Consider the following 17,845-nt stretch of genomic DNA (forward strand, 5'->3'; position numbering starts at 1 on the left):
GTGAGTGAGTGCTCTTGTTAAAAACTGACTAGTAATAACACAATGTCAACTTGAACTGCGAACCAGTGGCGAGGGGGCCTCGCAGTCGAATGATCCAACAAGGTTTGCAAGGAAGTTCGACATGCTAACTAATTAAAAGCCAACTAGTTGTCGTCATCGTACGTATCGTCGCGGGTAGAAGGCCGGGCCGCCACTCTTCATCAAAAAAGGAAAGTCGTATGGCCATCAGAATAAGTTTCGTTTTCTTTTCCTTTTTTCTTTTGTTGTTTCTTTTTTTTCTCTTCTTCTTTCCCCTCCTCCGTGGGGAGTTTGGACCCTCCTCCCACAAACAGCATTTTGTCGGCAACCCTTCAAAGTCGTATCGTACCTTGCAATGAGCGGTCCGCGCGCTCTCGGGGTACTCATATCGAAGAGAACTCGGATTTTTGGCAGACGCGGCTGTAGGGTATCCTCTTTTAGGCTGTCCGCGCGGCGGCAAGGGAGGGAGGGGGGCGAAAGAGTTGGTTGGTCGCAACCCTGCACGGCTTTCCCTGCCTTTTGGTTGGACTTTGTTTCCCTCTTCATCACCGTTAGCGGGCGGGGGGTTGTGCGTCCGTGCGAGAGACAGCACAGAGAAGAGGAGGAGATGGATGTCTGCGCTGGCTTTCCGAGTCAGTAACTACGTATTTCATTCCGTCTGCAATGGCACTGAACGAGATTGGACAAACTTCGCCAAGAAGTCCCCGTCGGAACCGGAAAACAAAACAATGAAGAGAGGAGACGAGTTGAGTCAGGCGGGAAGCGAAAAAACCGTTTCTTGGCAGCGGCTTCTAATCGTCAATGTCCCCAGCTCCCGTTCATGGGCCCCCGCCTATTTGATTGCCTCTTTGAGATATGATATCTTGCACTTCCCTTACACATAACTTGCTCCGTGGTTGTGGAAGGAAAGTGACTGGAAAACTCTCGGCAGTCCGTATACCTTCTTGGAAACTCCCCATGCTGGTGGACGTGGGTGCGGCTTTGTTCATCCACAATGGTTGGCGCGCTTCCTGCACTGCAAAACTTTAATCTTCCGATCCTCGCAATAGCCTCCGGCTTTTCGCCATACGCCACCATGCAGCATGCAGGTCAGTTGACCGATCCCTGCCTATTTGTCCCCTACCTGCAGCCTACACACACACTTGCCGCCAAGTCCACCCCAATATGGACTGGGCACTGACTGTCATCAGGGCAAATCAACAACTCTCACAAGCCATCAAACTGCAAGCACAACCTTTATTATTTGGAATAGGCTCTTGTACTTGCACCGGGAAAAGCCCTCGGGGTTGTACACAGAATGTAGTGGCGCTGAGTCTATCCTGGTCTAACTAGCTATATCCACCCCCTTTTAATACAGATATTATACAAGATTACAAGCCCGTTTACCTGCTCAAACTCAAATCTGCAGCCTCCTTGCAGATTGCTGGCCTGGTCGGTCATGTTCATTTAACAGAACTTGCTTCCAACATCTCAACCTGCCTTTCAGAGAACGCCCTCATACCGGGTACCCAGTACTATCGTACCACCTCTCATCAAACCTTGGACCTCCACCTAAGGAAAAGTCTATCCAATTACTTCAAAATGTACAAATGTTTGACTCGCCGTTGAGTTGGTGTGGGGTCTGCCGTTCACCCGTTGTCGGTTATCGACACGGGTACGAGTCTTGTTTCCCGGCCGTCACAAACGAGTGGCTTCTTGCGCTGATTTTCCTCCGACGGCATGAGTAAGGAACAGTCTTGACTTCCCGCTCGTCAGGGACGGCCCCGCATTGTCGCCGCATGAATGAGCTGGAGCCCGCCCTTTATGCCTTCTTTCCAATGTTCCAGCCCCAGGACCGAAGCTTCTTGACAATTTTGGGCGTGAGCGCGGCCGTTAGTGGAACTCGCAGGAAGATGAAGCTTTTGTGGATGGCGTAGGCTAGAGCCAACTGCGTTCCCAGGCCTGCGAAGAGAAACCATGTTAGCGGCTAAGGCTTCATAAGGCAGGCCAAAACGCAGATACCCATAGGGCCGAAAAGCCACTCGTGGCTCAACGTTAATGCAAACCGGAATGGGATAGGGTACTTACTGGCTTCTTCGTTATGGTGCTCCTGAGCCTTCTCAACACCCCAACTCATCATCTCCACTGTTCCACTAACATCCCCATTGCCAAGTGCATCAGTTTCTGTCTTCTTGACCGATTGCCAGTAGTCGCGCCACTTCTGCCGGATGGATTCTGGGATGAAGTTTGAGACGGTGGATACGACGGCGTGCTCAATCTTGCCTATTTTACCGAGAATCAACTAGTTAGTAACTGTGCCTAGACACGGTCAAGTGCATGTGCACTCATTTCCCGGATGCTGTGACATACCTATAGTATCAGTGCCTACGACGCGAACCAGCAAGAAGCAGAAGGGAAAGTCTAGAACACTGAGCGCCAGGTACACGCCGATAGCCGACTTTCCGTAGTCCTTGAACAGTTTCTTCAGTCGTTGCGACAGCGATAACGACTCTGCCTTTTCCCCGTTTGCAGCATTGCGTCTCCAAGCAGTGAAGCGGAAGCCTCTTCTCGACGCCGGCGTCCACCCAGGTGCTGCTGCTGTACGCAGCCCTACGTGCCGCAAAGGGTGAAAAGCAGTCGCTGAGAGGCGTGATGCTTTAGAGCTGATCGAACCGTGTCGAGAGACGCTGCGCTGCGTTGTTGTGTAAAGGCGTTTCCAAGCACCCTGCCAGGCGCCCAATGGTGCCTTGATAGTGTTGGACCCTTGCTGGGCAAGCCCAGAGCCTTGCAGGAGGTACCGGAGCATCGTGATGGCCAGGACTTGTGCTTTGAGGTGTAGCTGGATGAGTTGTTCGAATCGTAGATGGTATTGGACGAGTTCGTTGGCCAGCGGCGTGCCTGCCAGCTGTTGGAGATGTACGGAGATTATGTGCGGGAGCTACTCGGAGCTATCGGGGTCTTCGCAGTCCGCTGACGGTCGGGAATTGAGGTACCGAGATTGCCACCTGAGATACGCGCGGAATCGGCGGTTCAATTGCCTGGTAAAAAAGGCCAGCGGTGCCGCGTGATGCGCTTGATGGCCAAGATCCCGGTTTCGCCCTTTTCGAAGCTGCCAGAAAATTGATGATGTCGTTGGTCGGTCAGGGTCTGGCGGGGCCTGGGCATTTAGCTGGCGTCACGTGGAGCAAGCCCAAGGCAAGTGCTGGCATTGAGCCATGCACATTTTGCCTGACAAACGACCAATATTTTCCGAGTAGGATATTTTCGGTAAAAACAGGTTCAAAATTATAGACGATACTATTTTGAGAGAAAGTTGATCTCATGTTGAAACATCGGCTGTTGCGATTGCCTGATAACCTGGAGGCGACCCCTGTATCGGAGCTAAATCGGCGGCAATCGGCATCGTGTAAGTGAGAGCAGCAAACGGCGACGCGCCGCATTCGCAACATTCTCCCATTTAACAGATAATGTGATTTTATTTTCGTAAAAAAAATCCAAATAATAGTACTTTTGTCATGTAAACGTACTCGGCTAAAGCGACTAGGTCCTGCTGCAATCTCGAGCCGAGGCCGACCTGCGAGTGCCATCGCTGTTTCCATACTCAGTCGTCCGCCATCTCCCTGGCATCACAGCCTAACGAGCCGGACACGTGATAATATTTCTTCTCTTCGTCCCTCGTCCCTCTCTTCCGTTTTTCCTTCTCGGCCAATGATGCCGCGCATCTTCTGGAGTTTTTGCTCTCCGTTCGCTCGTTAATCCGCGTCTCTCCGTCGTTCGTTTTACCCTGTTCCTTATGTCTGTTGGGCAGCCTTGGCTGCGTTTCGCTCCTTTGGTAAGGCGAGCGTCCAATGGCTAAGATTGCCACAACGTACGGCAAAAAACGTGCATCATCACGCATGTTGGATGGAAGAAGACATCGTCGAAGCTTACTGGTATTATTTAGTTCCTCCAACTCAGGTAACGCCTAGCCGTTTTCCCTAGCTCCGCCGTACCCAATAGACTGACGGCAGTGTGATCTAGAAACAAGCCAAGCAACTATAAATCCTCCTTTATCATCACTAAAGTATGATTCAACAACTATAATAAACATTCCAGAAACGGTTCCGATGTGTTCTTCGTCAACGAGAGGCCCCTCCACCATCGGCCATCAGCAGCGAAGCACCGTGCCAGCGCTCGCGCCAATAACCAATCCCAATGCCCGCCTAACTTCAACCACCAGTCAACCTGTCAAGGCATTGGAAGATTTTAAAAGAGACCATTCCAGAACTGCTCTGCACCGATCTCCGCTACTGGCTCATCCTCCCCAGGTTGTTAGCCCTACGAGGCATTGCAGCGCTACACTTTGCAAGAAGGGTACAAATAAAGAAAAAATTACACCAAATGCATTGAGGACGGTCGTCCCAGTCGATATTGGCAACAAGATTACGGCTATGCTAGCGGCTACCGCTTCACTTAAGCCACAGTCTCTTCCCACGACTCCTCGTCTCTGCCTGGCCGCATCTCGTGCTTCTCGCGGTGCGACGGGCCGTCAGCCGCTTGAAGCTAGTCGATCTTTGCAGAAAACAAGAAGTGGGAAGCTGGTGAACAATGCCATGCCCGAATTGCAGAAGAGAAGCCTATTGCAGGCCGAGCCGTCAATGGTGGGGCGTGAGCAGCTCACGACCATTGAGCTTCGCTTGAACGAGGGTAACAACCTTAATCGAAGGAAGGTGCAAAAGATTGTGGGAGGAAGTATCAAGAGGAAGCCTGTTCACTGCCAACCTGAGCCCCAAAGCGTAATAGATGATTACCCCAAAGCCCAAGTGAAGCTTGACACTCGGCCAAGCACTCCTCCAGGCAATGGCTGCATACGCACTCGAGATCCTTTTGAGGATGAAACAAGCTTTGAAGAGAATCTCTTTGACGGATTGCTATCTGAATGCCCAGCAGGGTGCTCAACACCAAAGTCAATATCGAAGACACCACCTGAACTACACAGGATCCTCCAAGAGGAGGACTACTCTTGCAAGCCAAAGTTTTGGTCGGAAGCCTGCCATACCAAAGACCTTGACGGAAGATCAAGTTCAAAAACAAAAGCACCCACGATTGAACCAATATCTGGTGACAGTCGGGTTAAGAAACACCCTTCACCGAGCAAGAAGGCTCTGGAGGACTTGGAAGCAGCGTTCGCCATGTACACCAAATTTAAACCTTTGGCAGGAGGAGACAACACAGATGAACTGGCCAAAGATAATCGCGGAGCATTTTCAGTTGCAGATCGCAATAGATCAATGCGGAAGTCTCGGTCAAAATATGCTGTCCCGGAGGCAGCTCGCCAGATGGCCCGCAAAGGAGCATACAGGATCCGGCATGGTCTGCCATATCGATATGCTCTAGCAAGCGATCAGGATATTGATGATTTACGAGATTAACGATGTTCATGTTTCATAGTACTAAAGCCGGTTAGTTTTTGCTTTGAGAGCCTTGCTTTCAGCGAGAGATCTGAGTGGACCAGACAGGAGCTAATGGCTAGGAAAAGGAAAATGAGAAAATCGTGGGGGCATGAGAGTATAATTTAATAAACGAAGCTAATATTACAAAGCCAAAAAATAAAAGATGAAAAAAGGTAATACAAATTCGTCATTCCATCATAAGGGTATCTGCGCTTGAAATGGCTGGCTAGTAGTAATGGCGATGAGAGCCTCGGCCGTCCGTTCCATGCATGCGACGAGTGCCAGCGGCCTGTAGGGTAGGCTGTGTTAGCAGCCGGCGGTTGTCAAGGTGCAGAGAGCATAGGTATTCATGGATAGATGAGGGAAACATACCTTGACGCCAGGACGATGGGTCAGACTGCCGCGGAGCTTCAGAAACGCGCCGGAGATCTTGTCACCAATGCTAGGCTTGCGCTGGTGGTGGTGCTGGACGGCAGGGCGGCGAGAAAAGAGACCTCGACGACGGGGAGCCTCGGTGGTGGTTGTGGTGTGGTGCGCAGGACGGCGCGAGAAGAGGCCTCTGCGCTTGGGAGGAGCTTCAACGACGCGTTCACGGTGACGACGGGAGAAGGGCATTTTGATGGTTTTCTTGATGATAAAGTTGCGCATAGAAATTGTTGCCGTGTGCTTGGTGGCTTTAGTTGATGGCGATGGTTATATTCAACATGGGTTTTTGGGAGGGATAGCAGCCCATTATATATCTTCAAGACGACGCCTCGTCACGATATCATGATACTACAATGACGGAAGAATATGCACGCCATCTTGTCTCACGGGAGCCGGGTATATGATGCAAGATGGCCAGCATGGGTGGGAAGCTCATCAGGCGAGAAACTTGGCTTTACACGAGTCCTGCCAAAAAGGGCAAGTGATCTGTGGCGAGTGGGGGGCCACCTTGTGGCTGAGGATGTCACCGCCAGGGAACAACGTGCATAAAAGCAGGGTTTCTGACGCGTATTTTGCAGCAGCTTTTTCGTCCAGCCTTGGTTTTTTTGGGTACTGACGGGAAGAAGGCGAAAAGTGTGGCTTGAGTGGCTTGCAAAGACCGTTGGACCCTGATGGAGCTGTGACGTATGGGACGGCCGTTGATGTAGGGCACGCGGCGGATCACTATGTCATATTTAACATAAATTGCATCCTTCTTTCTAAAAAAAGAAAAATGCCGGATATTGTACATGATATCATGGAGAAAATGTTGAGGTCAAGTCTAGAGCAACGGTGTAACTAATATTGCCAGAATCAGGAAGTGAGGCTATGTTGTATGTTGTACAGGCCCAGTCTTTCTTCAGTTTATTCAGAGGCACAAACGCAACAAAGCAACAGCAAAGGCAGAAACAAAAAAAAACCAACTAGGCAAAACAGAGCATTCAGCGAGAAACTTCCTCCAAATTATTGCCCCGTTTCCTCTCCTCTATCCAGCCACCCTTGCTTCCTTCACTCGTTGGTCGACGGCGGGGCTTTCACGCTGTCCAAGAACTTCTTTAGGTCTTCCTCGGACAGGACAAGTTCAGGTCCCAGATCTTCTTGGCGCCTTCCTCGGACGAGTCCAGGTCGTCCCATGCCTTCTTGATGTCATCCTCGGACAAGTTCAGGCCATCACGCGAGGGGGCATCGCCGTCCCGGTTCGACGGCGGGGCTGTCAGGTTGTCCTTGATCTTCTCGAGGTCTTCCTTGGAGAAGTTCAGGCCATCACGCGACGTGGCGTAGCCGTCCCAGCCGCCGAATTTCTCGGAGAGCGCTTCGACGAACGCGTCCCAGTAGGCGCGCCGCAGCTGGATGAGGTTGTCGAAGCCTGGTGTGTCTGGGTCCGTGATTCCAACCATGACCATGGCAGACTTGAACACCATGCAGCGCTTGAACTCACAGCCGATGCGCGAGAGCATGTAGTCGCGGCGCGCGGCCTCGGGGTTCGAGCCGGCGAGGTGGTGTAGCAGGCCGAGGAGGACGCTCGTGCGGTCGCGGCCGACTGTTTTTGTCCTGCTGTCAGCAAATTCTCGCCTCTCCTAGAACAAGAATGCGTTTGCATGGTCTCGGGTCAAATCGGGTTTACTCACGAAGGCAGTGTATTAGGAGTCGCTTGCCGCGGTAGTCGCGGATGTACTCGAGGGTAGCCCGGAACGCCGGGCTGTACCTTCTTGCAATATCCATGTAATGATCTCGCCAGCTGGCGGCGGCATCTTCCTCAGATGTAAAGTTTTCCAGCGCAATCTTCTCGTAGTCTCCAGGGAGTGTGTCCTCGCAGATGCCCTTGATCCCGTCGATTATGGGGTCCTTCGGGCCTTCGGAACCGTCGCGGCGGCGGAGGTCAACAACGCAGTCGGCATTTTTGGAAATCCAATCCACTGACTTGTCGTCGTGAGGGAGCGCGCCAGAGCGGAACACGCGGCCCTCCGGGATACGGCTCCCAGGTACCTTGCCGGCATCGCGCAGGTTGAGGATGTTCAAGCACTCAAACAGCCCAGACGCCTCGAACTTGTTCAAGTCTTCTTTCGGGATAACATCTCGAACGTCGGTATGGACGAGCTTGTCGATGGTATCGCTGTCGAGGCCCATTGTGTTGGGAAAGGAATTGGTAGATGCAGGTGACATTGTAGGTGTAGTTAATTATATGCGGCGAGGCAGAGATGTGAAGTGGTTTGGTTGAGATTGACAAGCCCGGGGGCTCGCAGGGGATTTATACATTTATTCGCATTGTGCGAAATCAAGTGATTCAGTGATGAAAATGACGAAAAGTATCACAGGAATGCAGAAACTCACTGCGCCCCCCCCCCGACAAAAAGTCATCGGGCCGGCAGCGGGCGACTCTGACGGGATGACAGGCGGCAAAAGGCGGGGTGTGCGCCTTGAAGCTTGAAGCTTGGAGCTTGATAGTGGGGTTGGGTAACTTGATCTTGTCAAACTCGTACATCAAACGAGCTAGCCAAGACGGTTGGCTCATTGAGCTTGGCTAATAGACGGTTTGGTCGTTGATACAGGCATCTTTAACATCAACTCGAAGAGAGAGGTATCCCCAGCCCATCCATCGATCCTCGAAGCGAGACGCATCTTCCCGAAAGCCCTTGCGGTTGGGTTGGTGAAAGATGGCCACAGCGAGCGAAAAAGCCAGCCACGGCCCTTTGCCAAAGACACAGCCACCAGATGACAGAAACAGTACTACGGTGAGACCGTGGATAGGATACCTTGGACGCGCCTTTCTGTTTATATTCGCAGCCTCAACACTTGCCGCTAGTCTCTTGCAGAGGTATTACCATGACGCGGCTTCCGTCCGCTCAGTTTCAAAGACGCACTGCTACGCCAGCGTACAGACCCTGCACGGTGACCAGCCTGTCGCGCAGTGCTTCACCGTGGCTAGCGGCCTCTTTACTGACGTCACGGAGCAGCAGCAAACCGCGTTCGACGAGGCCGAGCTGAAACGTCGAGCTGAGGATGGCGGCGCTGTAACTGGACATGTGATCCCTGGTCTCTGGGATGGTCACGGCCACTTGATTGAGCACGGCGAGATGCTGACGCAGGTCGATCTCTTCGGTGCCACGACGCTCGACGAGTTGCGCAGGCGGCTAAGGGAGCACATCGCTGAGCATCCGGAGTCAGGCACCAAGGAACGCTGGCTGCGAGGCATGGGCTGGGACCAGACCGACTTTGGGCGCATGCCGACTGCTGTAAGTGAGCCATCGTCTCTCCTTTTCCTTGGTCCTTGTATTTTTGTCCATCTCCTCCTCGTGGACACAAAAAAAAAACAGCATTAACCCGACCCGGATAAGGCCGACCTTGACGAGGACCCTGCGCTCCGCGGCATCTACCTGTTCGTCGACCGCATCGACGGGCATTGCTCGCTCGTCTCGCACGCCGTACTCGACCTGCTGCCCACCCCGGTCCCGGACGTGCCCGGTGGCGAGGTCGTGCGCGACCCGGGCCCGGGCGTCTTTTGCGACAACGCCCTGGGCATGATCCTCGCGCGCTATCCCCGGCCGGACGACGAGACGCGCGCCGCGTACGTCGCCGCGGCCATGCGCCATCTCAGCTCCGTCGGCATCGTCGGCGTGCACAACGCTGGCACCGATCCGGACAGCCTGCGCCTGCTCGGTCGCCTCGTCGGCGGCGACGACTGGACGGTGCGCATGTACGCCATGCGTGAATGCGCCGCGCGCAACACGTTTTGCCCCGCGGACGCGACAAAGATTGAGCGGGAAGATGGGCTCTTGGACGTTCGCAGTGTCAAGCTTTTTGCAGGTAAGCCAAATACACGTACACGCGCGAGGACCCCCATCTCTTGCATGCTCCCCACATACGCCTCTTGCAGTAGCATGACCTTCTGACTCTCGAACTCACAACAGACGGTGCGCTCGGGAGCTGGGGCGCCGCCATGCTCGAGCCCTACACGGACGACCCCACCACCTCCGGCTTCCTCCTCATTAACGAGACAGCCCTCGCCGCCATCACGCGGCAGTGGGCCGCCGCCGGCTTCCAGGTCAACATCCACGCCATCGGCGACCGCGCCAACCGCGCCGCCCTCGACGCCTTCGAGGCCGCCCTCCGCGACGAGTGCGGCGGCGACGGATCCGCAGCCGGCCTGGAAACGTGCGCGCACGACCGCCGCTTCCGCCTGGAACACGCGCAGATCATCGCGCCCGAGGACCAACCGCGCCTGCGGGCCCTGCGCGTCGTCCCCTCGATCCAGCCCACGCACGCCACCTCGGACATGCGGTACGCCACCGCGCGCCTCGGCGAGACTCGCGCCCGCACCGCTGCGTACCGCATGCGCTCCTTCCTGGACCTGCACCCGGTGCTGGGTAGCGACTTTCCGGTAGAGCCGCCGAACCCGTTCCGCGGCATGTACGCGGCCGTGACGCGCAAGAGTCCCGCGACGGGACGCGGTGGCGGAGCCGACGACGACGACGGGTGGCACGCGGAGGAGGCGCTGACGCTGGAGCAGGCGCTGTGGGGGTTCACGGGGGCGCCGGCGCGTGGGGCGTTCCTGGAGGGTAAGGCGGGCCAGATCCGCGAGGGCGCGTACGCGGACTGGGTGGTCCTGGACGAGCCGCTCGGCGGGGATGGATTTGATGTGGAGAGTCTGCGCTCGCTGCGGGTAAGGGAGACGTGGGTAGCGGGGAGAAGGGTGTATAGAAGAGAAGATGATTAATGACTGCATGATGACACGACCGAGTTAGCAGAACGGCAGGGTGAGCAGGTGTGAGATCGCGTAAAGAGATATTTGAATTACATGCCCGTGGATATTTAGAGATATACAGCAAATTAGCGAAAAGATTTGATAAGACAAGTTGAAAAAAAGAACATGACTTGTGTCGTTGAATTTTTCGACACATAAACTGTAAACAAATTACGCCTTGATAATGCATTTAGATTCCACCCACTTGGCAAACTTGACTGTAGGAATGTCGACGGCCCTCCAGAAGACGTCAGCAGACCAGACGACGGTTGGGATGCAAAAGACGGCGCCGAGGACGAAGCCGACATTGTACCAGTAGCCTTCGACGCCTGTAATGGCCCAGGCCATGCGCTCCCAGTGGTAGCCGACGCAGTGCATGACGGGCCCGTGCATGAGGTAGATGGCGTAAGAGAGCTTGCCAAAGTAGTAGACGACGGGGGTGTTGAAGAAGGCCTGCCAGGATGGGGAGTAACCGACGGCAAAGGCAAAGACGACGGCGCCGAGGGACTGGTAGTAGCGGTAGGGCTCCTCGCGCCACCACGAGGGGATCTGCCGATGCAGCCAGACCCAGCCGGGGGTGATGTCGCCACGGAGGTCAGGCTGGCACATGAGGTACAGGCCGAGAATGCTGAGGGCGCCCCAGAAAGCGCGCTTCCAGCGGGGACGGGGCGGCGGGGCGGCGCCGTCGCGGAGGGGCAGGTCGGAAGACGGGGAGCCCGCGGCCGTTGGGGCTTTGTGGGCACCGCGGATCAGATCCATCTCGGCGAAGGCCATGCCACAGAGGAAGAGGAGCAGCTCCCAGCGCGAATGCGTGTAGACGAACCACATGATGCCGCCGACGACTAGGAAGCGAAACCGAGTCTGCAGGCGGGCGGTGCCGATGAGAACCAGGAAGAGATACAGTGAGCAGCGGAACTCAACGGGAATCGTCCAGAGGTGCACATCGTAGGCTAGAGGGAGGAGACACGAGTGGTGTTAGCGGATAGGAAAGCGAAGTTGGACAGGGACGAGGAACTTACAGGTGCTACCACCATATTTGTTCCAGTCAAACACATGAACGAAGCGGTACATGTGCATGGCCCAATCGAGGAACTGGTCCGAGGCAAACTCCATTCGTTCGGGGTGAGTTTCAACAACGTTCTTCATGTACGTCCTGTCCCTGGCAAACTCTCGCGTCCACTCATATGCACCGACGCGCAACAGGCAGATAATGAGAAAGGTGGAGATGGCAGTGGGCAGGTAGAGGCGAATGGCGCGGCGAAAGACGAGAGAGCTGATGGCATTGGCGGCGTCGGCACCGGCGCCACTCCGGATGAGCTTGAGCGGGCGGTAGGAGAGCGCGTACCCGGAGATGACGAAGAAGAGGCAAACAGCAGGTGGGCCTTGGTACCAGAGGCGGATGAATGGCAGCTTGAGGAAGTGGTAGTTGGTGTCACCAGCGCCCCAGCCCTCGGCGATAACAAAGGCCTGGTAGAAGTAGTGGCAGAAGAAGACGAAGAGAGAGGCGAGGCCGCGCATGCCGTCGAGGTAGGTCGTGGGGGCGAGGCGTGCCGGACGGATCATTTGCTCACGGACATGGCGGCCCTGAAGGAAGCTGGGGAGGAGGAAGATGCCGAGGCGAAGCAGGAGCGGCCGCCATGATGAGAAGACGACGAGGCGGAGGCGGGCCCAGAATGAGAAGAGGGAGAAGGAAGAGGCGAGTCGAGTTTTTTCATCAAAGAGATCGGCGTCGCTCTCGGCGTCAGAGAGGTGGCCGGCGAGGAGACCTAGGTTCTCCTCGCGAACCGGGATTTGGTCGGGTTTGGACATTACGCAGGGACATGCATGAATGAGGTGGTATAAATGGACTTGGTATCAATAGAGAGGGATGGGCGACTGGCTGGTATCATGAATAGATGCCTAAACAGGGACAAAGGAGTGTCGGAATGAAAGAAAGACTGGACGGAACGACAGGAAGATGTGAAGAAGAGAAAGAAAAAAGAATCGAGGTGACGGAGATGTAAACGGACAATATAAACGGACAATGTAAACGGACGACGTGTGTTGCAGCCGTTGGCTTGGCGGCTGGCGGCTGTATCGGGTTCGAGTTGACAGCTGCCAGAGTGTTTGCAGAGGGAAAGACGGACAACACGCAGCAATCACGGGTTCCGGGATGGGGGAGGAGAAGGAGAAGGAGGTTTAACGGAAGCTTAATCTTTCTGGCTTATTACACATATGGGGAGGGGGAGGGGAGGCATGTATCAGAAACATGGAAACCCATCGGCCGAGGAATTGGCTGCTCGGTTGGGTGGGAAGGACGAATGGGACGTGATGGGCTGTGCGATGTGACGTCTCTAACTCATTTCTACGAACCTGAGAAATGTGAAAGTCCGCCGATCAGCCAAGCGAAAGAAAAGAAAAAGGCCTGGGCAGCTCAGAAGAGCGCTGCGGGCGGGCACCATCAGCATCCTTCTCGAGGCCATCTCTAACAGCGTGTGAAACACTGACTGGCATGCAGCAAAGAAAGGGCAGGAGTGTGAAAGGCTGGGAGGCAATCGGGTGCGACCAGCCAAGAAGAGAGGGAGGCGAGACAGTGGACGTCATGATTTCAGCGGGGAGGGCAAGCGAGCTGAAGATGAAATGGACGGATAGAAGGAACTCCATCCTGGAGAAACAAAAAGTGCAGTGGGGAAGAGGTTCAAGTCTGAAGCTCGATATGTTTCTAATTCCCTGGCTCGGCTGGGGCTCGTGGGCAGGCATTGTTGGCGGCCAATCACCGACGAGTAGCAGATGAGCACGCTGGTGTATGTACCTAGGTAGATGCTTGGATGACATGAATAAGTAGTAATGCGAGTTTGTCAAGTTTGTTGAATCAGTTTAAGCTACGGATATGCATTTCGCAATTTGGCATTAAAAGCTGGGTCGACCGCAACTGCGCCCCATTTGAGCCGCAGTAGGACACTCGTTGGACGGCTTCACGGCCCAAAGAAGCAGTGCTTCCGCTGCAACCGTCAAACACGACAAGGCCAAGAAGGGTATTTTGTATTTGGAGTCGGTAGTTACTATTATATACTGAGATCTACTATTATGGATTAATTTTTTCCTCCTTTTTAAATCCCGTCCTCAAGCCACTTCTACCTACACTCGCGCCACCTTCGCCACCTGCATGTTCAAGGGGAACGTCAGCGCCAGGAGACAGCATTTTCCGATCCAACCACAGCCTCCCTCTCCTCTCCCTCTCTCTGCATCACCACCAAAAAACAATGAATCCCTAAAATCAATCCGACGCTCTTTACTCTACTCGACCATTCCATCTGTGTTCATCCTTGCTTCTCTTTCCTTTCTCTCCAATGAGCTTTACTCTGCTCGCCACCGCCGCGTTCGACCCTTGCTTTGCCGTCCTTTTCCTGCTACTCCTCGTCGCCACCCTCGTCCACTGTCACAACCACCACCACTACACGCCGCCATGCTTCTCACGCTGGCGCCGGGCCTGCTGCTCATCATCTTCGGCACGACCATCATTGTCCGGGCTGCTTCGCTGCTTAGCCGCTACTATATGCTCCCGAGCTTTCCGCACGACCACAATCCCGCCGCTGCCGCCGCGAAACGCGACATTCGCTGGATTTCATAGCGCTGTCACATCTGCTGCCACCCTGTCCCACCACCGACCCCAGAATGGTCACGCGACCACCATTGCCACCCACGACAGGCTCTTGTTTCCTTTTCGGACTCGAATATTTACATGAAAAAGCAAGTCATCATGCGTGAGGGATAGCATTTTTATAGAGTGGGAAGTCATTTTAAATTTTGGATCCATTACTATTGCTTGTCCATGAAAAAAAGTGCCATGAATAACGCCATCCTTAAATGCATCATTGTAGTCAGTCCCCGCAACACCGTGTGCGCCCATCCCAGCACATCCAGCTCCCAACCTCGGCACCGTATAGCTGTATCCTTTTAGATAATCCGTATGCCCTAACCACCAACCTTGAATACATTTTTGTTTATGATTCGCGAAACGTGTCTTTTGCTCTAGTTGTCGAGCCAGTCAAGGAACTCGGGCGTAAAGTAGCTGACGATAATCGTCGCACCCGCCCGCAGGATGGCTTCTGCAGACTCGAAAGCCATCTCCTTGAGGCCAAACACGCCAGCCTTGGCTCCAGCATGAATCATGGCATATTCACCGCTAACCTGGTAGGCCGCAACCGGCAGGTCCTTGCCCAGCTCCTTGGCGTCGCTGATGATGTCGAGGTACTGGCCTGCAGGCTTGACCATGATTATGTCGGCTCCCTCGGCCATGTCGCGCGTGATGGCGCGGCGCGCCAGGCCACGGCCTCCTGGGGGCAGCTGGTAGCACTTGCGGTCGCCAAAGGACGGCGCCGACCCGGCAGCATCGCGGAAGGGTCCGTACAGACAGCCCGAGAACTTGGCGGAGTACGACATGAGCGTCGTCTTGTGCGAAATGCCTTCCTCGATGAGCTTGAGCTTGATTGCGCGGATGCGGCCGTCATTCATATCGGACGGGGCCACGCAATGGGCACCGGCTTTAGCGTAAGCGACGGCGACATCGGAGATGCGGTCGACCGAGAGCTCGTTGTTCAGGCTACCATCATCGCGCAGAATGCCGCAGTGGCCATGTGATGTGTACTCGCAGAGGCAGACGTCGGCGCAAATGTAGAGTTGGGGAAAGCGGCGGCGGATAAGGCGGATGGCGCGGATGACGGGGCCTTCGGGGTCGTCAGCCGCGCTGGCGAGGGCGTCCTTGGTGCCGGGCTTCATGGGCACGCCAAACAGGATGACGGACCGCAAGCCCTTGTGGACGAGGGGCTCCAGGAAGGAGATGACGCGGCCGATGCCAAGCTGGTGTTGGCCAGGCAGGGAGGGGACGAGTATCATGTCGTCGTCGTTGTCGGTAATGAAGAGGGGGTAGATGAGCATAGACTGGAGGCTGTTAGCGTCACAGGTGACAATATGCGTGGAAATACCGGGATATGCCCTGTTGACAGCCGGAAAGAAATCATACCTTGGTCAGTTGGCGCTCGGCTTGCCAGGAACGGGCGAGCGGGTGAAAGTAGCCGCCATGGAGCTGGCTAGAGATGTCGCCTGAGATGCTGACGCTGGTGGCCGCGGTGCTGGCGTACGATCGGGCGCGCGAAATGTGGGAAGCGCGATCGTCAATGGACGAGACGGTGGGGGGTGGACGACGGCTCATTGCGGCGGCGTTGGAGTTGTTGTTGCCGCCGTCGCGGAGGCTGAGATCATGGACGAGGCTTGAGAAGGACATTGCAGGAAATCCTCGGTGGATGGCAGGGGGGTGGCGTATCAATCAAAGCCGAACCCAGAGAGTTGCAATAAATAGAGGCTTGGATCAATTGGCGGCGCTTCTGGTGGAGGACAAGCGACGGCTTGTTGGGGTGTAGTGGACGTGGTACGGTTTGTCGGGATATTCCTATTATAAAGGAGGTGGTTGTGTTGCGACGGCTGACGGGGAAAGAATCAGATGGATTTCGAGTCCGTTGCAAGAGGGTGGGGCAGAGTCTCCAGTTTGATTCTAGTTAACTGGAAGTGCCTGAGCGGCAATGTTGACGTGGAATGTTTGTTGTTGATGCTGAGAAGAAGCAATAAAATATTGCTCTGAGGTGAAGAGGGGAAGAGGGGAAATTGAAGACGACGTTGACCTTGAGCACTGTGTGTAACATGAAATGTCAAAAAGAAAAGTTCCAATCGTTTGTCGGCAAGAAATGGCATAAATTGCCGTGGTCGTGCTCGGAAGCCACAGCGTCCGAGCCGCCACAAAGAACCGGGCGGGGGCGCCGAGGCCGCCCTGTAAAAATGCAGGTGACAGCGTGCAATAGGCACTGGGAAGCGCTAATTTTTGGCCATTTTTCGGAAAGTCCGCCCAGCCTTCCATATATGGGGCTTGTTTGTCCAATCATAGGTCACCATTTGTCAGGATGAGCAAGATGGTAAGACATGCAGCCAGACCAGAACCGAGGCCGAGGCCGAGCAGCGAGCACCGTTACAGTTGCTCGCACGCCACCTTGCATCGACATACCATAATAAAAGCACTGCTCACAAAGACTTACTGACATTTTCTATGCAGCCAACATGTTTATATTAGTGGCAATTGCCATGGTCTAAGTCTGGTTTGTCCGGCATAAAATTCCATGGTAAGTGAAACAAATACCATCTGGCAACTGCAGTAACTACGGGGTCACGGCAGAATGATTCACGACGCTCGAAGTTCGACCATGTCCTTCAAAAGCCCTGGTGCAGATTATTTTAGGCTCTCGGTCGAGGCGGTAGCTCGAGCCATAAACAAGTAACATTGCTTGCTTCTATTAGGGTAGGAAGCCAGGCCAAAAAAGATATTCAGGGAGACAGACTTTCCAAACTCGGTAAGTAAAAGATGTACAAGGAAAGGCTCAAACTACCAGCAATAAGCTTCATAATTGATCTGGTAGATGTGACACCTTTGCCCGAAACATTGACAGCCCGCGCAATCTTGCATAGAACTTCGCCCAGCCGGGTCAGCCCCGCGATGACAAACATGCCGGTCTGTTTGTGAACTGTGTGCGAGTGTACTTTGGGGAAACTTGGCCCATGTTTAGCAGTATCCTTGAACACTGGGTTGTCCGTACCGACTAGTTATCGGCTTGCCAGTAGATTAATTGTACCCGGGCATCATACATTGCACACGCGGGCTGATCTCGCTATTCACATATCCATAGCCCTATTTGCCGCCCCTTCCTTTCGCAGGGGCCTAAAATTCACCACTGCTGTGCCAGCTCACAGAGGTTCCCTCTCTCCACAGGGAAGCCACCGGCGCAGTTTCCAGTATTCTTTGCGGTCAACTGTATCAATAGGGAAGAAGCATCAACAGATACTAAATTCAATAGACTGTTTCTTTATGTCAAGGTAAGCGTTACGCGGCATGGCACGTTGCCAACCCTGATTGCATACACCACAAGCCTGTCAGGAGCTGATTGGAAACCTCAAAGTGAGCCGGTTCTGGTGATAAAGGGCGTAGATCCGTATCATCACTGCGCGAGTCGGTAGTCGTACGATGCCTTGGCGCTGATTATTACGTCGCCTCGGCATCGAAAGGCCCTGCTGCGCCCCTTTCCATAAGGCTACTACTGCCTGTCCAAAACGGGCTGTCCGACGACGCCATTTTTTTTAAACAAGAGACAACGTGCCAATTCCATAGCCGCTTTAATGCGTTTATCTT

General features: G+C 54.4%; 6 protein-coding genes across 6 annotated transcripts; 1 reads left to right on the forward strand and 5 right to left on the reverse strand.

The window, feature by feature from the left end:
* Positions 1 to 1,819: 1,819 nt before the first annotated feature.
* ISF_05750 (hypothetical protein) lies at positions 1,820 to 3,584 on the reverse strand (the record flags this gene model as incomplete). The annotated part of the gene is made up of 4 exons (XM_018849355.1): positions 1,820 to 1,959; positions 2,086 to 2,280; positions 2,368 to 2,902; positions 3,525 to 3,584. The coding sequence occupies 4 exons, from the start codon at positions 3,582 to 3,584 to the stop codon at positions 1,820 to 1,822; spliced, it is 930 nt and encodes a 309-aa protein (XP_018703382.1).
* A 2,071-nt stretch (positions 3,585 to 5,655) lies between these two features.
* ISF_05751 (hypothetical protein) lies at positions 5,656 to 6,044 on the reverse strand (the record flags this gene model as incomplete). The annotated part of the gene is made up of 2 exons (XM_018849356.1): positions 5,656 to 5,718; positions 5,802 to 6,044. 2 exons carry the CDS (start codon positions 6,042 to 6,044, stop codon positions 5,656 to 5,658), a joined length of 306 nt encoding a protein of 101 aa, XP_018703383.1.
* A 905-nt stretch (positions 6,045 to 6,949) lies between these two features.
* Positions 6,950 to 8,021, reverse strand: ISF_05752 (hypothetical protein; the record flags this gene model as incomplete). Its single annotated transcript, XM_018849357.1, has 2 exons — positions 6,950 to 7,434; positions 7,523 to 8,021. The coding sequence occupies 2 exons, from the start codon at positions 8,019 to 8,021 to the stop codon at positions 6,950 to 6,952; spliced, it is 984 nt and encodes a 327-aa protein (XP_018703384.1).
* A 527-nt stretch (positions 8,022 to 8,548) lies between these two features.
* On the forward strand, positions 8,549 to 10,608 carry ISF_05753 (amidohydrolase 3; the record flags this gene model as incomplete). Its single annotated transcript, XM_018849358.1, has 3 exons — positions 8,549 to 9,127; positions 9,230 to 9,698; positions 9,803 to 10,608. 3 exons carry the CDS (start codon positions 8,549 to 8,551, stop codon positions 10,606 to 10,608), a joined length of 1,854 nt encoding a protein of 617 aa, XP_018703385.1.
* A 198-nt stretch (positions 10,609 to 10,806) lies between these two features.
* On the reverse strand, positions 10,807 to 12,444 carry ISF_05754 (Acyltransferase 3; the record flags this gene model as incomplete). The annotated part of the gene is made up of 2 exons (XM_018849359.1): positions 10,807 to 11,585; positions 11,655 to 12,444. The coding sequence occupies 2 exons, from the start codon at positions 12,442 to 12,444 to the stop codon at positions 10,807 to 10,809; spliced, it is 1,569 nt and encodes a 522-aa protein (XP_018703386.1).
* A 2,202-nt stretch (positions 12,445 to 14,646) lies between these two features.
* ISF_05755 (delta-aminolevulinic acid dehydratase) lies at positions 14,647 to 15,898 on the reverse strand (the record flags this gene model as incomplete). The annotated part of the gene is made up of 2 exons (XM_018849360.1): positions 14,647 to 15,555; positions 15,638 to 15,898. The coding sequence occupies 2 exons, from the start codon at positions 15,896 to 15,898 to the stop codon at positions 14,647 to 14,649; spliced, it is 1,170 nt and encodes a 389-aa protein (XP_018703387.1).
* Between the last annotated feature and the right edge of the window lie 1,947 nt (positions 15,899 to 17,845).

Source organism: Cordyceps fumosorosea (assembly GCF_001636725.1).
Source record: "Cordyceps fumosorosea ARSEF 2679 chromosome Unknown scaffold_14, whole genome shotgun sequence".
Lineage (NCBI taxonomy): Eukaryota > Fungi > Ascomycota > Sordariomycetes > Hypocreales > Cordycipitaceae > Cordyceps > Cordyceps fumosorosea.